We start from the raw sequence: 19422 nt of genomic DNA, 5'->3' as shown, positions 1-19422 counted from the left end.
AGCGGGAGAACCACCCAGGACGTATAGTTACGCCCTAGGTCGTCTGGGGACAGACTTCCATGGCGTAACTATACGCCCTGGGTCGTCTAAGGGTTAAGTGTATATACTGCACTTACTGACGATGTGCCCCGTAACACTGATATCAGATGCCCCTCCTCTAGGCTGTTCCACCCTGCTCCTGGCAGATGGTAGAGCATGCTCCTCTCTCAATGTCCTCTATAGGCAAATACTGAGTAGGTATGCTGAAACAGAAACATGGTCACATGCTTCTCCATAAAAAGAAAATTGAAAAAAAAAAACTACTACCATAATCATGCCTTAGTAATTCATGTGAACCATCTCCTGCACACAATTATGTGGAATAGGGAGGCGCAGCTGACGCCCAGGGACTCACCGGGTTAGAAGTACACAATATAGGAAAAAAGCCAGCGATGCAGGCGTCCCATAAAACATCCACTTTTATCCAATACCCGATGAAAGGTAACATACAAATAGTCTCTGCAGTTAGGTACTCTGCAACTCGAGATGCCACAAAACAACAATGTGGTTTAAAAAAAAAAAAAAAAGAATGAACGGGATTATTTATTAATTGCATTCTGTAAAAATATCAGCTTAACTACCTATTTCCTTTGTTAATTAGTTTCGAATAAATAATTTGCATTTCAACAACTATTGTCATATTACTTAATAAATAAACATAGAGCCAGGCGACTCCTGACTCGTTCATTTCATCATTTCCCTGAAAGGTGTCCAGGATTTCATCAAATCCCTGTCTTTCTTCAGGGAAATGATGTAAGGGCATGGTCATTTCACCATTTCCCTGGATTTGATCAAATCCCTGATTCTATCATTTGCCTGCAACACACATGTGATATATATATATATATATATATATATATATATATATATATATATATATATATATATATCACAAGTGTAAGACAATTTTCTAATATTACCACCATGCTGTCAATAATACCAGTTTACAAGAAGTATTATGACCGTATATCTTACCATCATACTGTTCCTGACCAAATCCAGTATACAAGACCAATATTACCAATAATACCAGTATACAAGGAGGAATATTATCACAACACATATTACAATCATACTGTTCTGGAGAAAATCCAGTACACTGAGACCGATAATACCAGTATACAAGGGGTACACCTTGGTCATGACCACATATTACCACCACATAGTATAATACAGTTACCAAATAATTCCACTAGTCATTACTACTATACTGTTACGAGCTAACATACAGAGATCAAATAGTGGTAAATACTAGCTGTACACAAGCTCTATATACCATATAAGTAGCAGTGAAGGCACATGCATTGATTCACAGATGACATCTTCTCTGATCTGAGCTGGTCAAATTTCTTTTCCTTCTCCATCATGAAGACGTCTTCCACAGGGCCGGACTGGGACTTAAAATCAGCCCTGGCACTCAAACCTCAGCAGCCCACATACTATATCCTTCCTTATAAATTAGAGATAGCATTGTACTATACATGCTGTAGCGAATTCTACTCACTACTTCCTTAAATATTGAACCCTACCATCAACACATAAAAAAGAAAAAATCTTTTGTGCATATTTATGTATTTCAGCAGCACCAAATCCGCAATAGATTAGGTATGTACGGGAATCTGTGAGGTCCATACTAGGTACAGAGCTGTAGAAAGGTGCGGGGGAGATACAGTATCAGTGACAGGACTTTTAGTCCAGTGTAAACTTTAATAATCATCCTTTTTCTTTACCAGCTGAAGTGTCACAGAGGAGGAGCCTTCCTGCTCTGACTGATTTACATACATGGCGGTGCTGCGGCTGTCACTGTGACACTTCAGCTGGTAATAAAAAGGATGATTATAAAAGGAGTGTTTATAGTGCAATTACATCCAGTGACTTACAGGAGGCGTCTTCTCTGCATGAATTGCAAGTGACGTTTTTGCTAAAGTTGTTCTCTTTTTCTTGCTCGCCTATCATGAAGACTTCTCCGGCCGTGACTCCCCTCTGTAGGATCTACCAGACAAACATTTTAGGATCCTTGTTCCAGCATCATACCCAAGTGTATCGCTTCACAAAGTAACCTTTGCCAAAGTGTCTGGGGCCTCCCTAACAAAAGGGCCAATGCCCCACTCACACCTTGGACGTGACCCTATTATTAAAAATTTGTGTTTGTTAATACCCAATAAAATAATAAATTTAACATGAAGATGAAGGTGACACTATTAAAAATACACTCCAGGTCACCAATATATGAAGTGTATGGATATGGCGGCCCACACAGGCCCTGCTTATACTGTAGTAGCTGCAGACTACTATCCATAGAACAATACTGATGACCAGATGATATATTAAAAGCTGCATAGCCCCTCAACTAGTGTCACTTTGCAAAGAGGCAGCTTATTTCCAGGGAAGTGAATGGAGCTGAGTTCTAATACAATAACACACACAACCTGAGGACAGGGTGGCGCTGTTTTTGGAAGAAAACAACCATGTTTTTCTAATTCTGGATTATCCTTTTAAATTCTGTAGTGATGATTATGACCATAAAGTCACTACATGTGTGCGCAAACAGCCTTTTTAATATCAAGTTTAATTGAACATAATAAACTGTTATGGACCTTTTAGGACTTTATGAGCAGCTACTGTATGGTCGCATTCACACGTTCCGTGTTCTGCACAGAACACGGACGTGAAATGCCTGTAACGGACTCTCCCCCGCCCGGACAGCATCTGTGATAAGATGCTGGGAGCGGGGGAACTGTACAGATATGCTGTAATGAAGCAGCCGTGCGGCTTTGTCATTACAGTGCGGCGCATATCTGTACAGTTCCCCCGCTCCCAGCATCTTATCACAGATGCTGTCCGGGCGGGGGAGAGTCTGTTACAGGCATTCCACATTCATGTTCCGTGCAGAACACGGAACGTGTGAATGCGGCTTATGGCTCAAAAAAGTGTGTGTGAACATAGCCTGACAGACAAAAGTCCAGCACCTCGTTCTGGTGTATTAGAATTCACAGCTTCATAACAGATCCATAATGTAAGACACCCTTGTTACCAACAACTGCATCATGTGATGGTGATGGCGTCTTGTATCAGGGAGTTACAATAAAGATGTGAATATAATTACATAGGAAGAAAGTGCTGGACTTTTGTCTATGGAATCCTACATATATTTACAGTCACATTTAAAGGGGTAGTGCGGCGGTAAACAATTATTCACAGATTAACACACATTACAAAGTTATACAACTTTGTAATGTATGTTATGTCTGTGAATGGCCCATTTTCCCGTGTCCCACCACCACCACCCGTGTACCCGGAAGTGTGGTGCGCTATACATACCTGTCACGTGCCGACTCGTCTCCGATCTTCAGTCAGCGATGTCGTCTTCGGACGGCCGGGCCGAATCCCTCCGACCGTCCTGAGTGCCGGCCACCCTCTTCAGTGTCACCAGATGCTCAGCCGCGATTGGCTGAGCATAACTATGCTCAGCCAATCGCGGCTGAGCATCTGATGACTGAAGATCGGAGACGAGTCGGCACGTGACAGGTATGTATAGCGCACCACACTTCCGGGTACACAGGTGGGGGTGGTGGGACACGGGGAAGGGGGCCATTCACAGACATAACATACATTACAAAGTTGTATAACTTTGTAATGTGTGTTATTCTGTGAATAATTGTTTACCGCCGCACTACCCCTTTAACTACAGATTATTACAGATTATTCCAGTGGTGTAAACACCCAGCACACACTGTGCATACATACATATATATATATATACATGCGTACGTACACATGTAGCCGGCATTAAACAGATTGTGCTGACGCTACAGTTCAGGTATGGTCACATGTCAGCGCAAGTGTCTAACACTGGCAGCATACACTTTCTGTAGCGCTGTGTACTGCCGATACCCTGGGATGGGCACACTACAACCAACCCATGGCATCCCTGTCACACAATGGAGACTATAAACTAGGACAGCATCTCCTTCATACAAAAAATGTGTTTTCATATTCTGCCATATTGCATATAGAAAAAATATGTAATACTGTATGTGCAATATGTCAGAATAAGAAGGCACAATTTTATTATACACATGCATATCATATATGAGAACATTCTGTACAAACATAAAATTATATACACATATGCCTACTGCACATACATGCATACAATATATCATAAGCATACTACAGAAGCATGTATACACTATAAACTGTACATACAAATACACAAACACACTATACATATATTGATACATCATAAACATACTACAGAGGCATGTATACACTATTCACACATCTACACACACACACACACACACACACTATACATATATTCATACATCATAAACATACTACAGAGGCATGTATACACTATATACTGTACACACATATACATACATCATAAGCATACTAGAGGCATGCATACACTATATACTGAACACACATATATTCATACATCATAAACATACTACAGAGGCATGTATACACTATATACTGTACACATATATACATACATCATAAGCATACTAGAGGCATGCATACACTATATACTGAACACACATATATTCATACATCATAAACATACTACAGAGGCATGTATACACTATATACTGTACACACATATACATACATCATAAACATACTAGAGGCATGCATACACTATATACTGTACACACATATACATACATCATAAACATACTAGAGGCATGCATACACTATATACTGTACACACATATACATACATCATACACATACTAGAGGCATGCATACACTATATACTGTACACACATATACATACATCATACACATACTAGAGGCATGCATACACTATATACTGTACACACATATACATACATCATAAGCATACTAGAGGCATGCATACACTATATACTGTACACACATATACATACATCATACACATACTAGAGGCATGCATACACTATATACTGTACACACATATACATACATCATAAGCATACTAGAGGCATGCATACACTATATACTGTACACACATATACATACATCATACACATACTAGAGGCATGCATACACTATATACTGTACACACATACACATACTAGAGGCATGCATACACTATATACTGTACACACATATACATACATCATAAGCATACTAGAGGCATGCATACACTATATACTGTACACACATATACATACATCATACACATACTAGAGGCATGCATACACTATATACTGTACACACATATACATACATCATACACATACTAGAGGCATGCATACACTATATACTGTACACACATATACATACATCATACACATACTAGAGGCATGCATACACTATATACTGTACACACATATACATACATCATACACATACTAGAGGCATGCATACACTATATACTGTACACACATATACATACATCATACACATACTAGAGGCATGCATACACTATATACTGAACACACATATACATACATCATACACATACTAGAGGCATGCATACACTATATACTGAACACACATATACTGTGTACATTACACACTTGAACACACTCCATATAGTAACACACTTACACATACAATCACTTACTTCTCATCACTAAGCTCCTTAGTTCTCTGGTCCTGGCAGGTCCTCCTCCCTCACAGCCAGCATGGTTCTCCCCTGCCCCTCCGACTGCAGAGCAGGAAGGAGATGATGAAATCACTGTGAGGGGGAGGGAGACTTGGTTGCCTCCTCACACAGCCCAGCAGGGGGCAGATGACAGGCCCGGGCCCCCCTCTGACTGACACCTCAGTCAGCAGCCTCTCAGTGCTGCAGCGTGGGGCAACTTCTTCTCCTCTCTCCTCCAGGAAGCTGATCCCCTGCAGGAAATGACGTCAGATGTGAGAGAGGAAGTTGAAGCAGACGGCCTGTGCGGCACCTCCGTTATGCTGAGGTATAGGGAAATAGGCAGAGGGGAGGGGGGAGCAGGGGAGGAATATTCCGGCCCAGTCACACTGCCAGAGGCTGAGAGAACAGCGCGGCGGCCGGCCACACTGTTCTCTCAGCCACTGCAGAGGGCCGATGCAAGTTTACAGCAGGACCAGCGGCCCCACTGACTGGTAATCTGGCGGCCCAGCGGGCATTTGCCCGGCCCGCCAGATTACCAATCCGGGCCTGGTCTTCCAGCCACAACTCCTCTCCACAGGATCTGCCAGACAAACCTCTTAGGGACCTTACTTTTCAGCACCTTCCCCTCCTCCATAGTGTCCCCAAACAGTAACCATTCCTACTGTTTCTTTGTGCCCCTATGTATAGTTATGTCCCTTCTTTATGTCTTAATCTGTAGTTGGGATCCCATCTGAAGTTAGACACCCTAGTTAGACACCCTCTTTGTACCTTTATCTGTACTTTAATACCTTCTTTGTACTCCCATCTGTAGTTAGGTCCCCTCTTTCTGCCCCCATCTGTAGTTAGGCCCCAACTTTGAACCCCTGTATGAAGTAAGGTCCCCTCTTTGTGCCACCATTTATAGTTAGGCCCCATCTTTGTGCCCTCTATCTGTAGTTGTGCCCCTTCTTGGTGCCCATATCTATAGTTAGACTCCCTTTCTGTCCCCCAACTGTAGTTTGGCCCCCTCTTTTTGCCAAAAAAAAAAAGTAGAAAACACAGCACTAGTAAATTGCCCCCCTAATAATTGTGGCTCTTCAGCTGTTACAAAATACAACTCCCATCATGTTTTGCTTGCAGGATATGATGTGTGTTGTAGTTTTGGAACTGCAACTATTGGAAGTCACAAGGAACACTGCAACTGCCCCCTCCACCATTGTATACTTTCCAGTCCCAGGAAACGTGCTGATGTACTGTCCTCATCTACTCAGGTCTGGCTAAAGCAGAGTGTTGCAGGCAGTGCTGATCGGGCTGTCTGCATCACAGAGCAGACAGTGTGTGACCGGGAAGGGAAATAGATGCTCTATCACTCCAACCAGTCCTCTGCTATTACTGGTGCTGGGATCCCGAGGGCATGGTCCTTTTTTTTGAAACGCCGCCTGGTGCCTGTGCTTGGAGCTGTTCTTTAGCCGTGAACCAGCTTGGCTTCATGTACTGGAGGTAGGCCCAGTGCCCCCCCCCCCCCCCAGTCCTCCCCTTCATGATGCAGCTCTATTAGAATCAAAGGATGTCTCTACCTGCCAGCTATTTGCTATCTCCGGAAAGGTCCCTTTTTCTTTCACTGGACCCCGAAGTGGCCTGCTGATCAGGAACCTCTGGTCCTCCAGTGGGCCAGTCTGACACTGGATGGCATTGCTGTTCAGCATACAAAAGCATAATGACACAGCCTGGTGGAGGCGTGCCTAATGTAAGTGCTATGGGGCACACAGGAACTGTACACTTACTAATAAAGTACACTGAACAATTTTACTATAAAGTGGCCAACCCCTTTAAGGTATTATTTCATGTACATATACATACAACATATATCCTTTCGATATTTCAATATTTTTTATTTGATTTTTTAGGAATCTTTGGCTACAAAAATGTGACACGTATTCCAACTGGTGCAATGCATATTAAGGTGACTGATCAGAGTCGAAACATTTTAGGTACATAGAAGATCATTGTGCGTATTTTAAAGACCAATGTTATTGAAATAAAAATTATTTATCTCTCTTCTCTTCCAACTGTTCCACCACCCAATTTTATATTGTATTTTTACAAAAGTACTGGAATGCATGTAACACTCAACCATAAAACATCATTAGATCTCCTTCTGCATCCTATTATGCTTGCTGAAGCTCTATCCTCGAACTGTCATAAAGACATGTCAAAAGTTTTGATGGGTCTGGGTCGAATGTTCAGACCCATACCAATTGTGAGAATGAGCCAGGAGAAGACCACGCTAAGGGCGATCCACTCCTGGCTCTGTGTCACGTGATCAGCCAGGCTCCGACTAATAGTCAGTATAAGTCTATTGAGCCGACTGATTTTGCTGACAAATTTTCTATGATGACGGTGACACTTTAAAGGGAATCTGTCACTAGGTTTATTCCACCTTAAATGAGGGCAGCATAAACTAGTGACAGAAATGCTGAACGAATCGGTGTATTACTTACATCATTCTGTTCAGCCGTTCTCCTAATATGCAGGAAAATAGAATTCTTGCAACACCCCTCCTCGTGCCCTCCAGCTGCTAACTGACAGTTGACTGTCTATACACAGTATGCAGGGCCGGCTCCAGCTTTTTGTGGGCCCTCGGGCGACAGAGCCTCGGCGGGCCCCTTTGAGGAGCAAATCATGGAGAGACAGGTGAGGAAAGATTTGCAGCAAAAGAAACATGCGGCTGCTGCATATCTTTCTCCTCCTGTGTCTCCTGATCTCTCCTGCATGCAGCTCCTGCTGTGTGTGTGTGTGTGTATATATACAAGCGCACACACACAGAGCAGGAGTTGTATACAGGAGAACTAGCAGCACCAGCATGATTATATATATATATATATATATATATATATATATATATATATATACATACATGGTGAGACCCCTAGTTCTCCTATATACAGGTCCTGCAGTGATATACAGTGTGTGTGTATATATATATATATATTTATATATATAATATATATATATATATATATATACATACACACTGAACATCACTGTAGGACCTGTATATAGGAGAACTAGGGGTCTCACCATGTTTATATGAGAGAGACAGAGAGAGATAGAAGATAGATAGATAGATGATAGATAGAAGATCGATAGATAATAGATAGTATATAAGATAGATAGATAGGAGATAGATAGATAGATAGATAGATAGATAGGGAGATAGATAGATAGGAGATAGATAGATAGGAGATAGATAGATAGATAGATAGATAGATAGATAGATAGGAGATAGATAGATACATAGATAGATACATAGATAGATACAGATATCTAGTTGTTTTGTGTATAGAGGTCCTGCTGTAACATATAAGATATATATATATATTACAGCATGACCTCTATACACAAAACAACTAGAAACCAGCAGATACAGAACACTTAGTTTGCAGAGCCTACCGTGCTGCCCTCTATCAGGTCAGGTGTCCGATCACATGACCCGTGACATCATCAAAGGTCCTACACACTCAAAGGTCCTTTCCTACTCGGCTGTAGGGAAGATTTGTGAAGGAAGACAGGTGCCCGGGGCCCCCGGTATGTATCGGCGGGCCCCTAACTGTCACATGCGGCCTCTAGGGGCCCAGTCCCCTTTGTTACTACACTTTTTTTCCTTTTTTACTAACAAAAAAATGTAGTAACAAACGGGAGTGGGCCCCTAGAGGAGCTGTGGGCCCGGCATTTGCCCTAGTTAGCCGGGTGCTGACGCCGGCCCTGACAGCATGGATAAATAACTGCCAATCAGCAGCTGGTGGGCGGAGTTTTCTGCTTTTAATGAATATCCAGGATTACTGGGCTCACGCACATAATGGAGAGGACTGCATATTTTCCATGTTATTTAGGAGGATATCTCTGGATCAGCTACCCAGAACAATGCAAGTGATACCTCAATCTATTCAGCTTCTCTGCCATTATTTAAGGCTACCCTGAGATAGGACAGCATAAGCCTGCTGACAGATTCACTTTCAGGCTTATCCAAGGGCCCTATTACACAGGACGATTATTGTGCAAAAAATTGTTATATTGTTCGAATTTAAATGATAATCGTTCTATGTAATTGCAGGCAACGATCGAAAAATCGTTCGTATGTTGTTGATCTTTGATTTAGATCTGAACCTAAAATTATTGGTAATCATTCGCTGTAATTCCACATTTATTTGCTCAAGTTCGGCATTTGTTCACTAATCATTCAGTGTAATTGCACATTGTCCATTGTTTTGCTGGGATCGGAAGAAGTAAACGATTGTAGTAATGATCGTAACTAACGACCATCGGTCTTGTAATATGGTGAACGATTTCAGGTTAACAATAAACAATCTCGTTTGCGATAGTTTATCGTTAGTCATTAATTGTTAAAAATCGCTCCGTGTAATAGGACCCTTATAGTGCAGAGATACATGCATTCTGTGTGTTGTTGTGGGGTGCTTCCAAGGAATGTCCTATTCTTGACTAGAAGCATTGCCTTGCAGGAACTCTGTAGAATGGTATGCAGAGGCTTTTTGAAACACTCCTTATACACTCTTAAACTGATACAAAAGATGATGTTGCCCAAAAAAAGACTGCTGCAGCCAGATGTCAGCTGAGAGTCAATGTAATTAATTGAACTGCCATACATACTTGGAGTTTTGTGGGTTTTTTGGCGTTTTTCTAATTTTTTGGCTCTGTGGCAGTTTTTTAAAATTGCAGCATAGTAAGGGTTTGGCGCTTTTCTCTGCAAACTGTTGCGTTCATCTGCCATAGAGTTCAATGGAATTTTTTCTATTCATCTCAAAAGCACCAAAGGATCCATTCACACCTAACACCAGAAAAAATACAAAGGTATTCTTAGGCAGTTTTTCTGGCTTGTTTTAGAGGCCAGAAAGACACTTCCAAAAAAAAAAAAAAGCTGCATCTGGGGGCACCCTAAGCTCCATTGTTCTTTTCCATCACTGTGTATAGCAGAAGTAAATATCCTGTGACCGCTGATGCTGTTTTGTGTGACTCCTATGCATCAGGATACAGACAGGATAACACGGCTTCTGAAATATTGAGGCAAAACTTTTTCTGTGTTATTCCTAGAACAGTCACAAGAGGATTCTGCACTCGCCATAACACAGTGCATACACTTTACATGTGAAACATGTGACTAAAGTATCAAACCAAACACAAGGAAACACAGATTTTTTGTACAAAACAAGGGAATTTCTTTTCTGCTGAGGTTTACCTATGTTCTATTTTTATGCACATATTCATTCTTCTCATTCATTAGCCCTGATGAGCTCGAGTAAGGGCTACGTGATTAATGGGAACTGGGCAATGTCCAGGTCTGGAGTGTACAAAGTGGCAGGGACAGAGGTTCGCTACTCCCGTGTCACAAGCAGTCATGAAACCCTGGAGGCATATGGTCCTACTGATGAGGATTTGTATGTGCTGGTGAGACACCCATTTTTATTTCTGTCTGCTTAAATAAGTTATTGTTTTTCTAAAACTCTTCAGTTTACTATATATTTTTGCTAAACATTTAAAATATATTGATTAAAAAACAAATAAATAAATAAATAAATAAATAAAAGATAAGGCAGTTAGAGCTAGGCTTTCTGTTTGTGCTGTAAGTATGTCCAGGGCTGGCAGCAGCAACTGGTGAACTTAGGCAAGAGATTACTCCCTTTACAGCTAGATGCTGTGTCTAGCACTTTAACTAGAAGTGCTGCTGTATAGTTGGCACTTTTAGTTGAATTTGGTGCACTGACAGAGCAGGGAGCCATTGACTCCACACCCTGGCATCAGAGGTAAAGGAGATGCTAGCGAACTGATGCAGTACCTCATTTGCACCTAATGTAATACCGTCTACAAAAAAAAAAAAATATCTGTGGCATGTCCATTCACATTAGCTTCAAAATATTTTGAATCTTTACAGGTTCTATTTCAGGAACAGAACCCTGGCATTGAATATGAATACTGGCTACCAAAAGACAGTTACGAAAACATACAGAGAGATTCCCAAGCTCCACAGCAGCCAGTTGATTTTGCGTTGGAGGCCTGGGTTCATACACCAACATCTACTGGTGAAGGAGATATGGCAAAGAAGAAAAAGGACCATTCTGAAGACAAAACAGGTATGTCTATCATGTACTGTTATATGTTATTGTTCATATTCTTTTTCACAATACACTTTTCTTTCAAAATATAAAAAACTCACAAAGCTCAAAAATTGTTTAATAAAATTCTACAAGTTTCTGATGTTCAATTTATGTTTAAGTTCTTAAAGCTGCCCATAAATGTACAAATACTGTCATAACTCCCAAACTTCCCATACATGCATGCTCAAGATCAAACAGAGGGATATACTTGCTGGAAAAAATTGTATATGGAAGGCATCAAGGGAGGCGGTACCTCTTGAAACGCGTAGAAGGCATTCTGACCCTTCTGTGGACTCCGTAGATAGTGTGACGTCACACGGGACTTTGAAGGATTTTTCCCCCGAAAGCAGTGCACCAACAGTGAGTAACCCCGGCGGCCGGGGCACACTCTGTGTGTACGAACTAGTGTGGATCTACATCCTTTCTACATACCAAAAAACGTGCACTTTTGCCACATCGGAACAAAATTTTTAGGGTACAAACACACACACCGTATACGCAGCGTATTTACTGCTGCGATACGCAGCAAATACGCAGCAGATACGCAGCAGATTAGATCTAAATAACTGAATACAGCATTAAATCTGCACCATCAAATCTGCTGCGTATCTGCTGCGTATACGGTGTGTGTGTTTGTACCCTTAAAGCTGCAGGATGCCGGCGAGTGAATGTGAACTGGACATATTGTGATCACCTGTCGGCATCAACACGCTGCAGGTAACAGTTGGTGCAGCTAATTAACAGAGTGCTCCGAGTGAATGTTTATAGGAATATATCTACCTGAATGTTAACTTGGTATGATGCAAGATTGCTTTGAATAATGATTATATGTTTTACACTACTGATGCCTTGTTAGTAACAATGTGGATCAGGGGCGTAGCTAGGATTCACGGGCCCCATAGCAAAAAATATGTGGTACCTTGGATTACGAGCATAATTCGTTCCGGGACTGTGCTTGTAATCCAAATCCACTCTTAAACCAAAGCAAGCAAATCCACTCTTAAACCAAAGAAATCATAGAAATGCAGACAATTGATTCCACACCCCCAAAATAATGATTTATTATTCTGAATAACATGTAAAACAGGTGAAACAAACATTCAGAAACAGCAGAATATGTAATATTATAAGTTACCGTACAGTAATGGAGAGGATGGGAAACACAAGGGCTGACAGAGACTGCAGGGAGTATGAAAGAATGAGTAGGGCAGATGTGGGCACATACATGCAGCACTCTGTCCGGGGAGAGAGGGGTTACAGTAAGTGACCCAAAGTTTAGAAGACAAAGAGATATCTGCTTTACTGCTTGTCCACTGATAACCCTTGACCTCTGCATGTAGCTCTTACATTTTCCTTTCCTAGTTTTGCAGCTGGAGAACAGAGGTCAGAGGTTATAAGAGGTTAGGTTATCTCTTTGTCCCCTGCTTGTTAACTTTTTTTTGTGTTGCAGCATGTAAGTAAACATCGGGTCACTTACACACTGCAGTACATTAGGGGTTAAGCAGAAGGACACACTCTCATACCTTCTCCCCTAGGCCCCCTCCTGCATGGGCCCCATAGCAACTGCCTACCCGGCCTCTATGGTAGCTACGCCACTGCTTGAAATATATAGTTTTTTTATGCATTATCCATGGGTCTGATGTCCTGCTTCCAAGGTGGATGCACTGGATGACAGATCGACACTGCCCATACACAAGCTTCTTTCTAGGAAGTATATCCCTCTCGTTGACCTCTATCAAAACACAGATCCAAAGTTGGATATCGCTACTTGCGAGAACAGCAGTCGATCCTTGGCTGGTGTTAGCAAAAGATAACCTTTACTACATAAAGAAATGTCTATACAAACTACCTAATGCATGTCCTTTTTCTATTTTGTGTTATAATTTTTTTCCTCCTTTCTCGAAAAAAATGTAACGCACAGGTGCTGACATATCTCCAGATAGCTACGTTTTACATGCTGCTGCTGCTGCTGGGTTTAACATGACCGTGTAAACATAGAGATGTTCTAGTTACCGTACCCTCTTAAACATGTGATTATTTTGGATTCTCTAGATTCTCTAGCATTGCTTGTGTCCAATAAATATACTCATATGATACAGTATTATAGCCCTTATTTCTGCATAGAATTTCTCTTTGCCTCTTGTACTTCATGGACATCGGTACCTTCCCTAGTTAGTAGCTTATTTACACACTTTTTGTGATTTTTTTTTTTTGGTGCTTCTGCTTCATGTTTGTGTTTTTTTGGTTGCCTCTATTTTTCTATTTAAGAGCTATTTGTTTTGGTTAATTTCATAACTGATAAGTTCTTTGCATACATATACTAACTAGATTTGCATTTTGAGGAAAATACATAGTGCTTGAAAAGAGTGCCCCTTTACCAGTGACTTCCTTTTAAGAGAAACTTTAATCCTGGGTGCCGTCCCTTTAAGAGCGACTTGGGTCCCATCCCTTTCAGAGCAACTTGGCTCCCGTCCCTTAAAGAGCGACATGGGTCCCTTTAGAAGCGACCTGGGTCGCTTTAAGAGCGACCTGGGTCCCTTCGCTCTTAATGGGACCCATTTCACTCTTAAAGGGACATATTTAGTTCTTAAAGGGACCCAGGTCGCTCTTAAAGGGACCCATTTTGCTCTTAAAGGGACCCATTTTGCTCTTAAAGGAACCCATGTAGCTCTTAAAGGGACCCAGGTCGCTCTAAAAGGGACCCTGGTCGCTCTTAAAGGGACCCAAGTCGCTCTTTTTTTAATAAATTGTTTATTTATAAGAAGTTTTTCCATACAGACATAGAACGTAGTTACACCAGATAATGGTCAGTGAGGTAACAAGTATCAATAATAACAAATGTAAACATACACATGTGCTGTCAGGGCGTAAAAGCCCGAATCTGGAATACATTTCGACTGTTAGTGAGCAACAAAGGAATAACATTCGAGCACGTCTAAGTATTAATCTGAGTTCCCAAAGGAGGGAAATGAATTCCAAATTAACCAAGTGAAACCTGGAGTCCCACAGAGTGGGAGTAAAATCAACCACATGTAACATGTAACAGTAGACAACACAGACTTACACTAACAAGACAGGAACAATAGGGAGGGGACTAGAGAACAGGCATAGGAGCATTAGCTGTGGAACGGTGTAGCTCATAATAAGCGTCCCATAGGGACCACACTTTGTTGAAGGACTCTACACGATCTTCACTGGAGGCAGACAAGTATTCACACCTCCTGACCTCCTGCACTCTATTAATAAGCTCCACTACCGAGGGAATTAAGGACTGTTTCCAATATTTTGCTATTAGACACTTAGCTGCTGTAAGCAAATATAGGAGAAGACGGGCCACAGGCTTTCGCATGTTCTTGGGAGGCACATTAAGTAGGTATATGAGAGGGTCCAAAGGTATAGTCACATGCAATTGCATGCAAGAAACCCTGGAATGCCACTCAGTAAGGCCTCAGAACCGGGCAATCCCAAAAAACATGTGGAAGAGTTCCTACATCTGCATTGCATCTCCAGCAGGTAGAAGGAGTGGTGGGGAAAAAGCGGTGGAGGAGGTCAGAGGTATGGTACCAGTGCATGAGGAGTTTGTATTGGTTCTCTTTGTATGTTATACAGGAGGAGGACTTGGCCGCCAGGGACCAAATCACCTGCCACAGTTCGGGGGGGGATAGGCCTATGTAAGTATTGTTCCCATTTGGCCATGTATGGGTGTTGCGTCTGGTTATCCGCCGTATGGGCGGTAAGGATGGCATAAATCTCAGAGATGAGGCCTTTGGTGGAAGAGGTATTCTTACAAAGAAGCTCAAATCCCGTGGGTTTCGGGAATGGCCTAGTGTTCGTAATTTCTGAGGCAAAATAAGACACCTGCTCGTGGAATAGTGCCGCCTCTGGGGGTAGTTCAAATCTCTCTCTGAGGGCTCGGAAAGGCAAAACCTGTCTTTTAATGGGACATACTATATCTGCAAATTGGAACATTATCTAGCCGTCTGCCACGGGAGTATAGTGGCACGGTCATAACTATTTGGCAGAAGGTCAGTGTACAAAAAGGGGGTAAGTAGAGACGGTCGAGCCCTGAAAGAGTGATCCCGGTCCCCTTTTAGCCAAATGTCTCTAGTGTGTCGCATGGGCCCCAAGAGCCAAGCTGTGGTACCCAGATATTGCGGAGACCATATCAGTTCACTGGGGTGGATCGGGGCCATCCACAATTTTTCAATTTCGGCCCAATTATTGTAAGCCAGTAGAGACGTCCATGAGGCTATCCTCCGAAGATGGACAGCTAAATAGTAAAGGGATACATTCGGCACTGAGAGGCCCCCAGAAGACCGTCTCGCACACAGTACTGTTTTAGCTATACGGTGGCGACGACCACCCCAGATGAAGTGCATCAATGACCCCTGTAACCTACGCAAGACAGTGTTTGGTATAGGGATAGGGAGGGTCTCCAGTAGATACAGGAAACAGGGTAAGATATTCATTTTAATTGCATTAATTTTCCCAATCAGGGACAACGGTAAGGTGGACCATTTAGTAAATTGTGCTGAAACCTCCCGGAAAAACTGCGGAAAATTATGTTTATAGAGTGTGGAAAAGGATTGGGTAATATTAACCCCTAGATACTTTATTTACTGGGAGGGCCTCGGTCTTATGAGAGTTGATCCTGTAACCAGACAAAGCACCATATTATTCCAACAGGGTATGGAGGTTGGGTAGGGAAACCAAGGGGTTCCGCAAGGTTAGTAAGATGTCTGCAAATAAAGATAGTTTGAACTTCCTGTCCCTGACCCGGACCCCCTGTACGTCAGGGGACAAACGAATTCGCGCTGCCAACGGTTCCATACTCAGGATAAATAAAAGTGGCGAGAGGGGGCACCCCTGCCGAGTCCCGTTATGAATTGGAATAGAGGTGGAAGTAGAATGGGGCATCTTAACCTGAGCCATAGGTGAGGTATAGAGAGCTTGCACGGCCTGAAGAAAAGGCCCTGAAATCCCGTAGGACTGCAGGGCTGCAAATAAAAAGAGCCAACTTAGCCTATCAAAGGCCTTCTCCGCGTCAAGACTAAGGAGAAGTCCCTTAGAGTGCGTCTTATTCAACACCTCAAATAAGTCTATGGTACGTCTAGTGTTATCACCGGCCTGCCGGTTCAACACAAATCCGACCTGATCAGCATGTACCAGACTCGGCAAGAGGGCCCCCAAACGCAACACCAATACTTTGGTGAAAATTTTTAAGTCGGCATTGAGCAGGAAGATAGGTCTATAGCTAGCAGGGTCCGAGGGGTCTTTCCCCTGCTTAGGGATGACTGTAATGAATGAACTCAACATCACAGAGGGAATTTGCTCGTCACCATTCAAAAAAGAATTGAACAGGGAGAGCATGTGAGGTAGCAAAATATCATTGAACGATTTATATGGGCATATGGTAGACCATCTGTCCCAGGAGATTTTCCAGACGGAAGGTTCTTAACTACCTCTTCTAACTCCTCCATGGTGATGGGCCCATTCAGGGAGTCCAAGTCAGAGGAGGAAAGCTTTGGCAGGTTTCAAGAGTCAAGGTAAGACCGGAGAAGAGTGTGTCTGTCCTGGGGATCGTCAGGGAGAGTGTTAGGGAGAGAATATAAAGATGTATAATAGTCCGCAAAGATAGTGGCCATACCAGAAGGATCATATTGGAGATTACCACGGCCATCTTTCATAACGTATGGAGCTTTTTTAACGGTTTGGTCTCGCAGTTGGGACGCTAACAGCGTGTGGGCCTTGTTTGCCTTATCATAATACTTATGTTTTGTAAATGAAAGAAGGCAACTGGCCATAGAGATGGCCAGATCCTTCAGTTCATTGCGTATTGCCACTATGTCTCGGAGTAAAGGGATAGAGGGGAATCGAAGTATACGGGCCTCTTTTGTACGTAAAAGTTGAGTCAGTTCAGTGGTACGCAACTGTGCGTCCTTTTTGACACGGGAGGAAAGAGAAATACAGTTACCCCGAAATACTACTTTATGGGCATCCCACAATGTGGCCAGGGAACTAACGCTACCCTCATTCAGGCGAAAGTATTCCTTTAACCCTGTCGCCAGGCTGTCCTTGTGAGGACGGTGCTTCAGTAGACCCTCATTAAGGCGCCAATGGCATACCCTAGTAGATTGTGAGAGGAGGGACAAGTCAAGGGTCACCGGAGCATGGTCCGACCAAGCAATGGAGTGAATCTCTGAGGACGAGGTAGCTCTCAGGCCTAGGATGTTGCTGAGAAAAAGATCAATGCGTGTATGAGTGGAATGAGGGTGGGAGAAGAAAGTGAAAGTTTTTTCCATAGGGTGACAGACTCGCCATAGGTCATACATCTGATGCTGTCTAATTAGCCGGCGGAAGGCCATGGATAGTTGGAAGGTCCCCCGTGGGGGTTGTGTTTGAGAAATGGTTTGTCTATCCTAAGTCTCAGAAGGAACAACATTAAAGTCCCCTCCCACCAGGAGTAAAGCCGGGGGGAGACGAGAAAGTTTAGCAAACACCCCCACGAGAAACCTCATCTGTCCCTCATTAGGCGAGTAGACATTACATAATATCACTGGAGTCCCTCCCAAGGTCCCCGTCAATATAATAAATCTACCGTGAGGATCAAGTTCACTAGTAGAGAGTTGGAACGGACAGTTGGTACCAATTAGTATAGCCACTCCTGCTCTTTTTTTGTCCTTTGGTGCTGAGAAAACTGCGGGGTATCTGAAGTGGGCAAACTTGAAGTTGCTCGATTGGTCATGGTGCGTTTCCTGAAGGAATGCTATATCAGCGCGTAATGTGGATAATTCTTTCAATAGCAGTCCTAGGCGCCCAGGATCTGGTTAAATATAGCTTCTACTGTGCATTTTATATCGGCATCCCTGGTGGCTTCAGGGAGGCCCCTGATGCGTATATTGTGCCTGCGACCTCTATTATCCAGGTCCTCCAGATGTCGCTGATATTCCCCCCATTATTGTTTGCTGCGCCGAAATAGTAGTATAAAGGTGACTTATGTACTTGCGTGTGTTATCGTGATCGTCCTCCACCATTTCAATTCTCCGTCTCATGGATTGTATATCTTGGCAGACTGCGGCAATTTCAACCTTACAGGTCTCTCTCACTTCAGTGATAAGCACCCGAAAGTCCTCCTTAGTAGGTAGATTATGCAAGAACTGAGACCAAGGGGGTGCAGGCAAGGTGGTAGTGTCCTCTCTGTCTGAGGTGGTGAATTGGGATGACCACCAGTCTCCATTATCATCAGGGGTTGTGGCTCGAGGAGGCTGAGTGGAGCGCTGGGCGGCCATTTTATGAATTGCTGGGGCCTGAGGTGCAGGCGCAGCACCTGTAGGGCTGTGTAACCTCTGTGCAGGGAGGCGCTGGGGCAAGGGCGGTAGTGCGTCCGCCTCCTGTATATGTCCCCCGTCCCGGGGCTCCCTGGAGTCTTGGGGCGAAAGGCCCGGCACGGCATTCACCGGGCTCCCCACATGATCCTGGCCTGTCACGTAGTCTGCCGGCTCAAACAGGGCAGCAGATGGGCGCAGTCCGCTCCCCTCCGTGGCTTCCGCCCCGACAAAGCCCTCTCACCTGGGGCTGTAGGAGAAAGTCTGTGGAGGGAGAGCCTGGATCAGAAGCCCGGCGCGCCCGCCTCACAGGCGCCGACGCCATCTT

The 19422-nt window shown here is 43.2% G+C and overlaps 1 protein-coding gene across 5 annotated transcripts in view; it reads left to right on the top strand.

Annotated features, from left to right (window-relative positions):
• The window catches only part of ADAMTSL5 (ADAMTS like 5), a 145401-nt gene that overhangs the window by 90779 nt on the left and 35200 nt on the right, over positions 1-19422 (top strand). For 3 of the 5 annotated variants that reach the window (XM_069962462.1, XM_069962460.1, XM_069962465.1), the window contains 3 exons: positions 7507-7590; positions 10899-11062; positions 11547-11745. In XM_069962462.1, the coding sequence (XP_069818563.1) occupies positions 7507-7590; positions 10899-11062; positions 11547-11745 (447 nt within the window). Of the gene's footprint in view, positions 1-7506; positions 7591-10898; positions 11063-11546; positions 11746-13690; positions 13786-19422 lie in introns of those variants that run through there. The other 2 variants (XM_069962464.1, XM_069962463.1) reach the window with 2 other exon arrangements.

The sequence above is a fragment of the Dendropsophus ebraccatus genome, chromosome 3 (assembly GCF_027789765.1).
Source record: "Dendropsophus ebraccatus isolate aDenEbr1 chromosome 3, aDenEbr1.pat, whole genome shotgun sequence".
In the NCBI taxonomy this organism is placed as follows: domain Eukaryota; kingdom Metazoa; phylum Chordata; class Amphibia; order Anura; family Hylidae; genus Dendropsophus; species Dendropsophus ebraccatus.
This window is presented reverse-complemented; position numbering and strand designations above follow the sequence as displayed.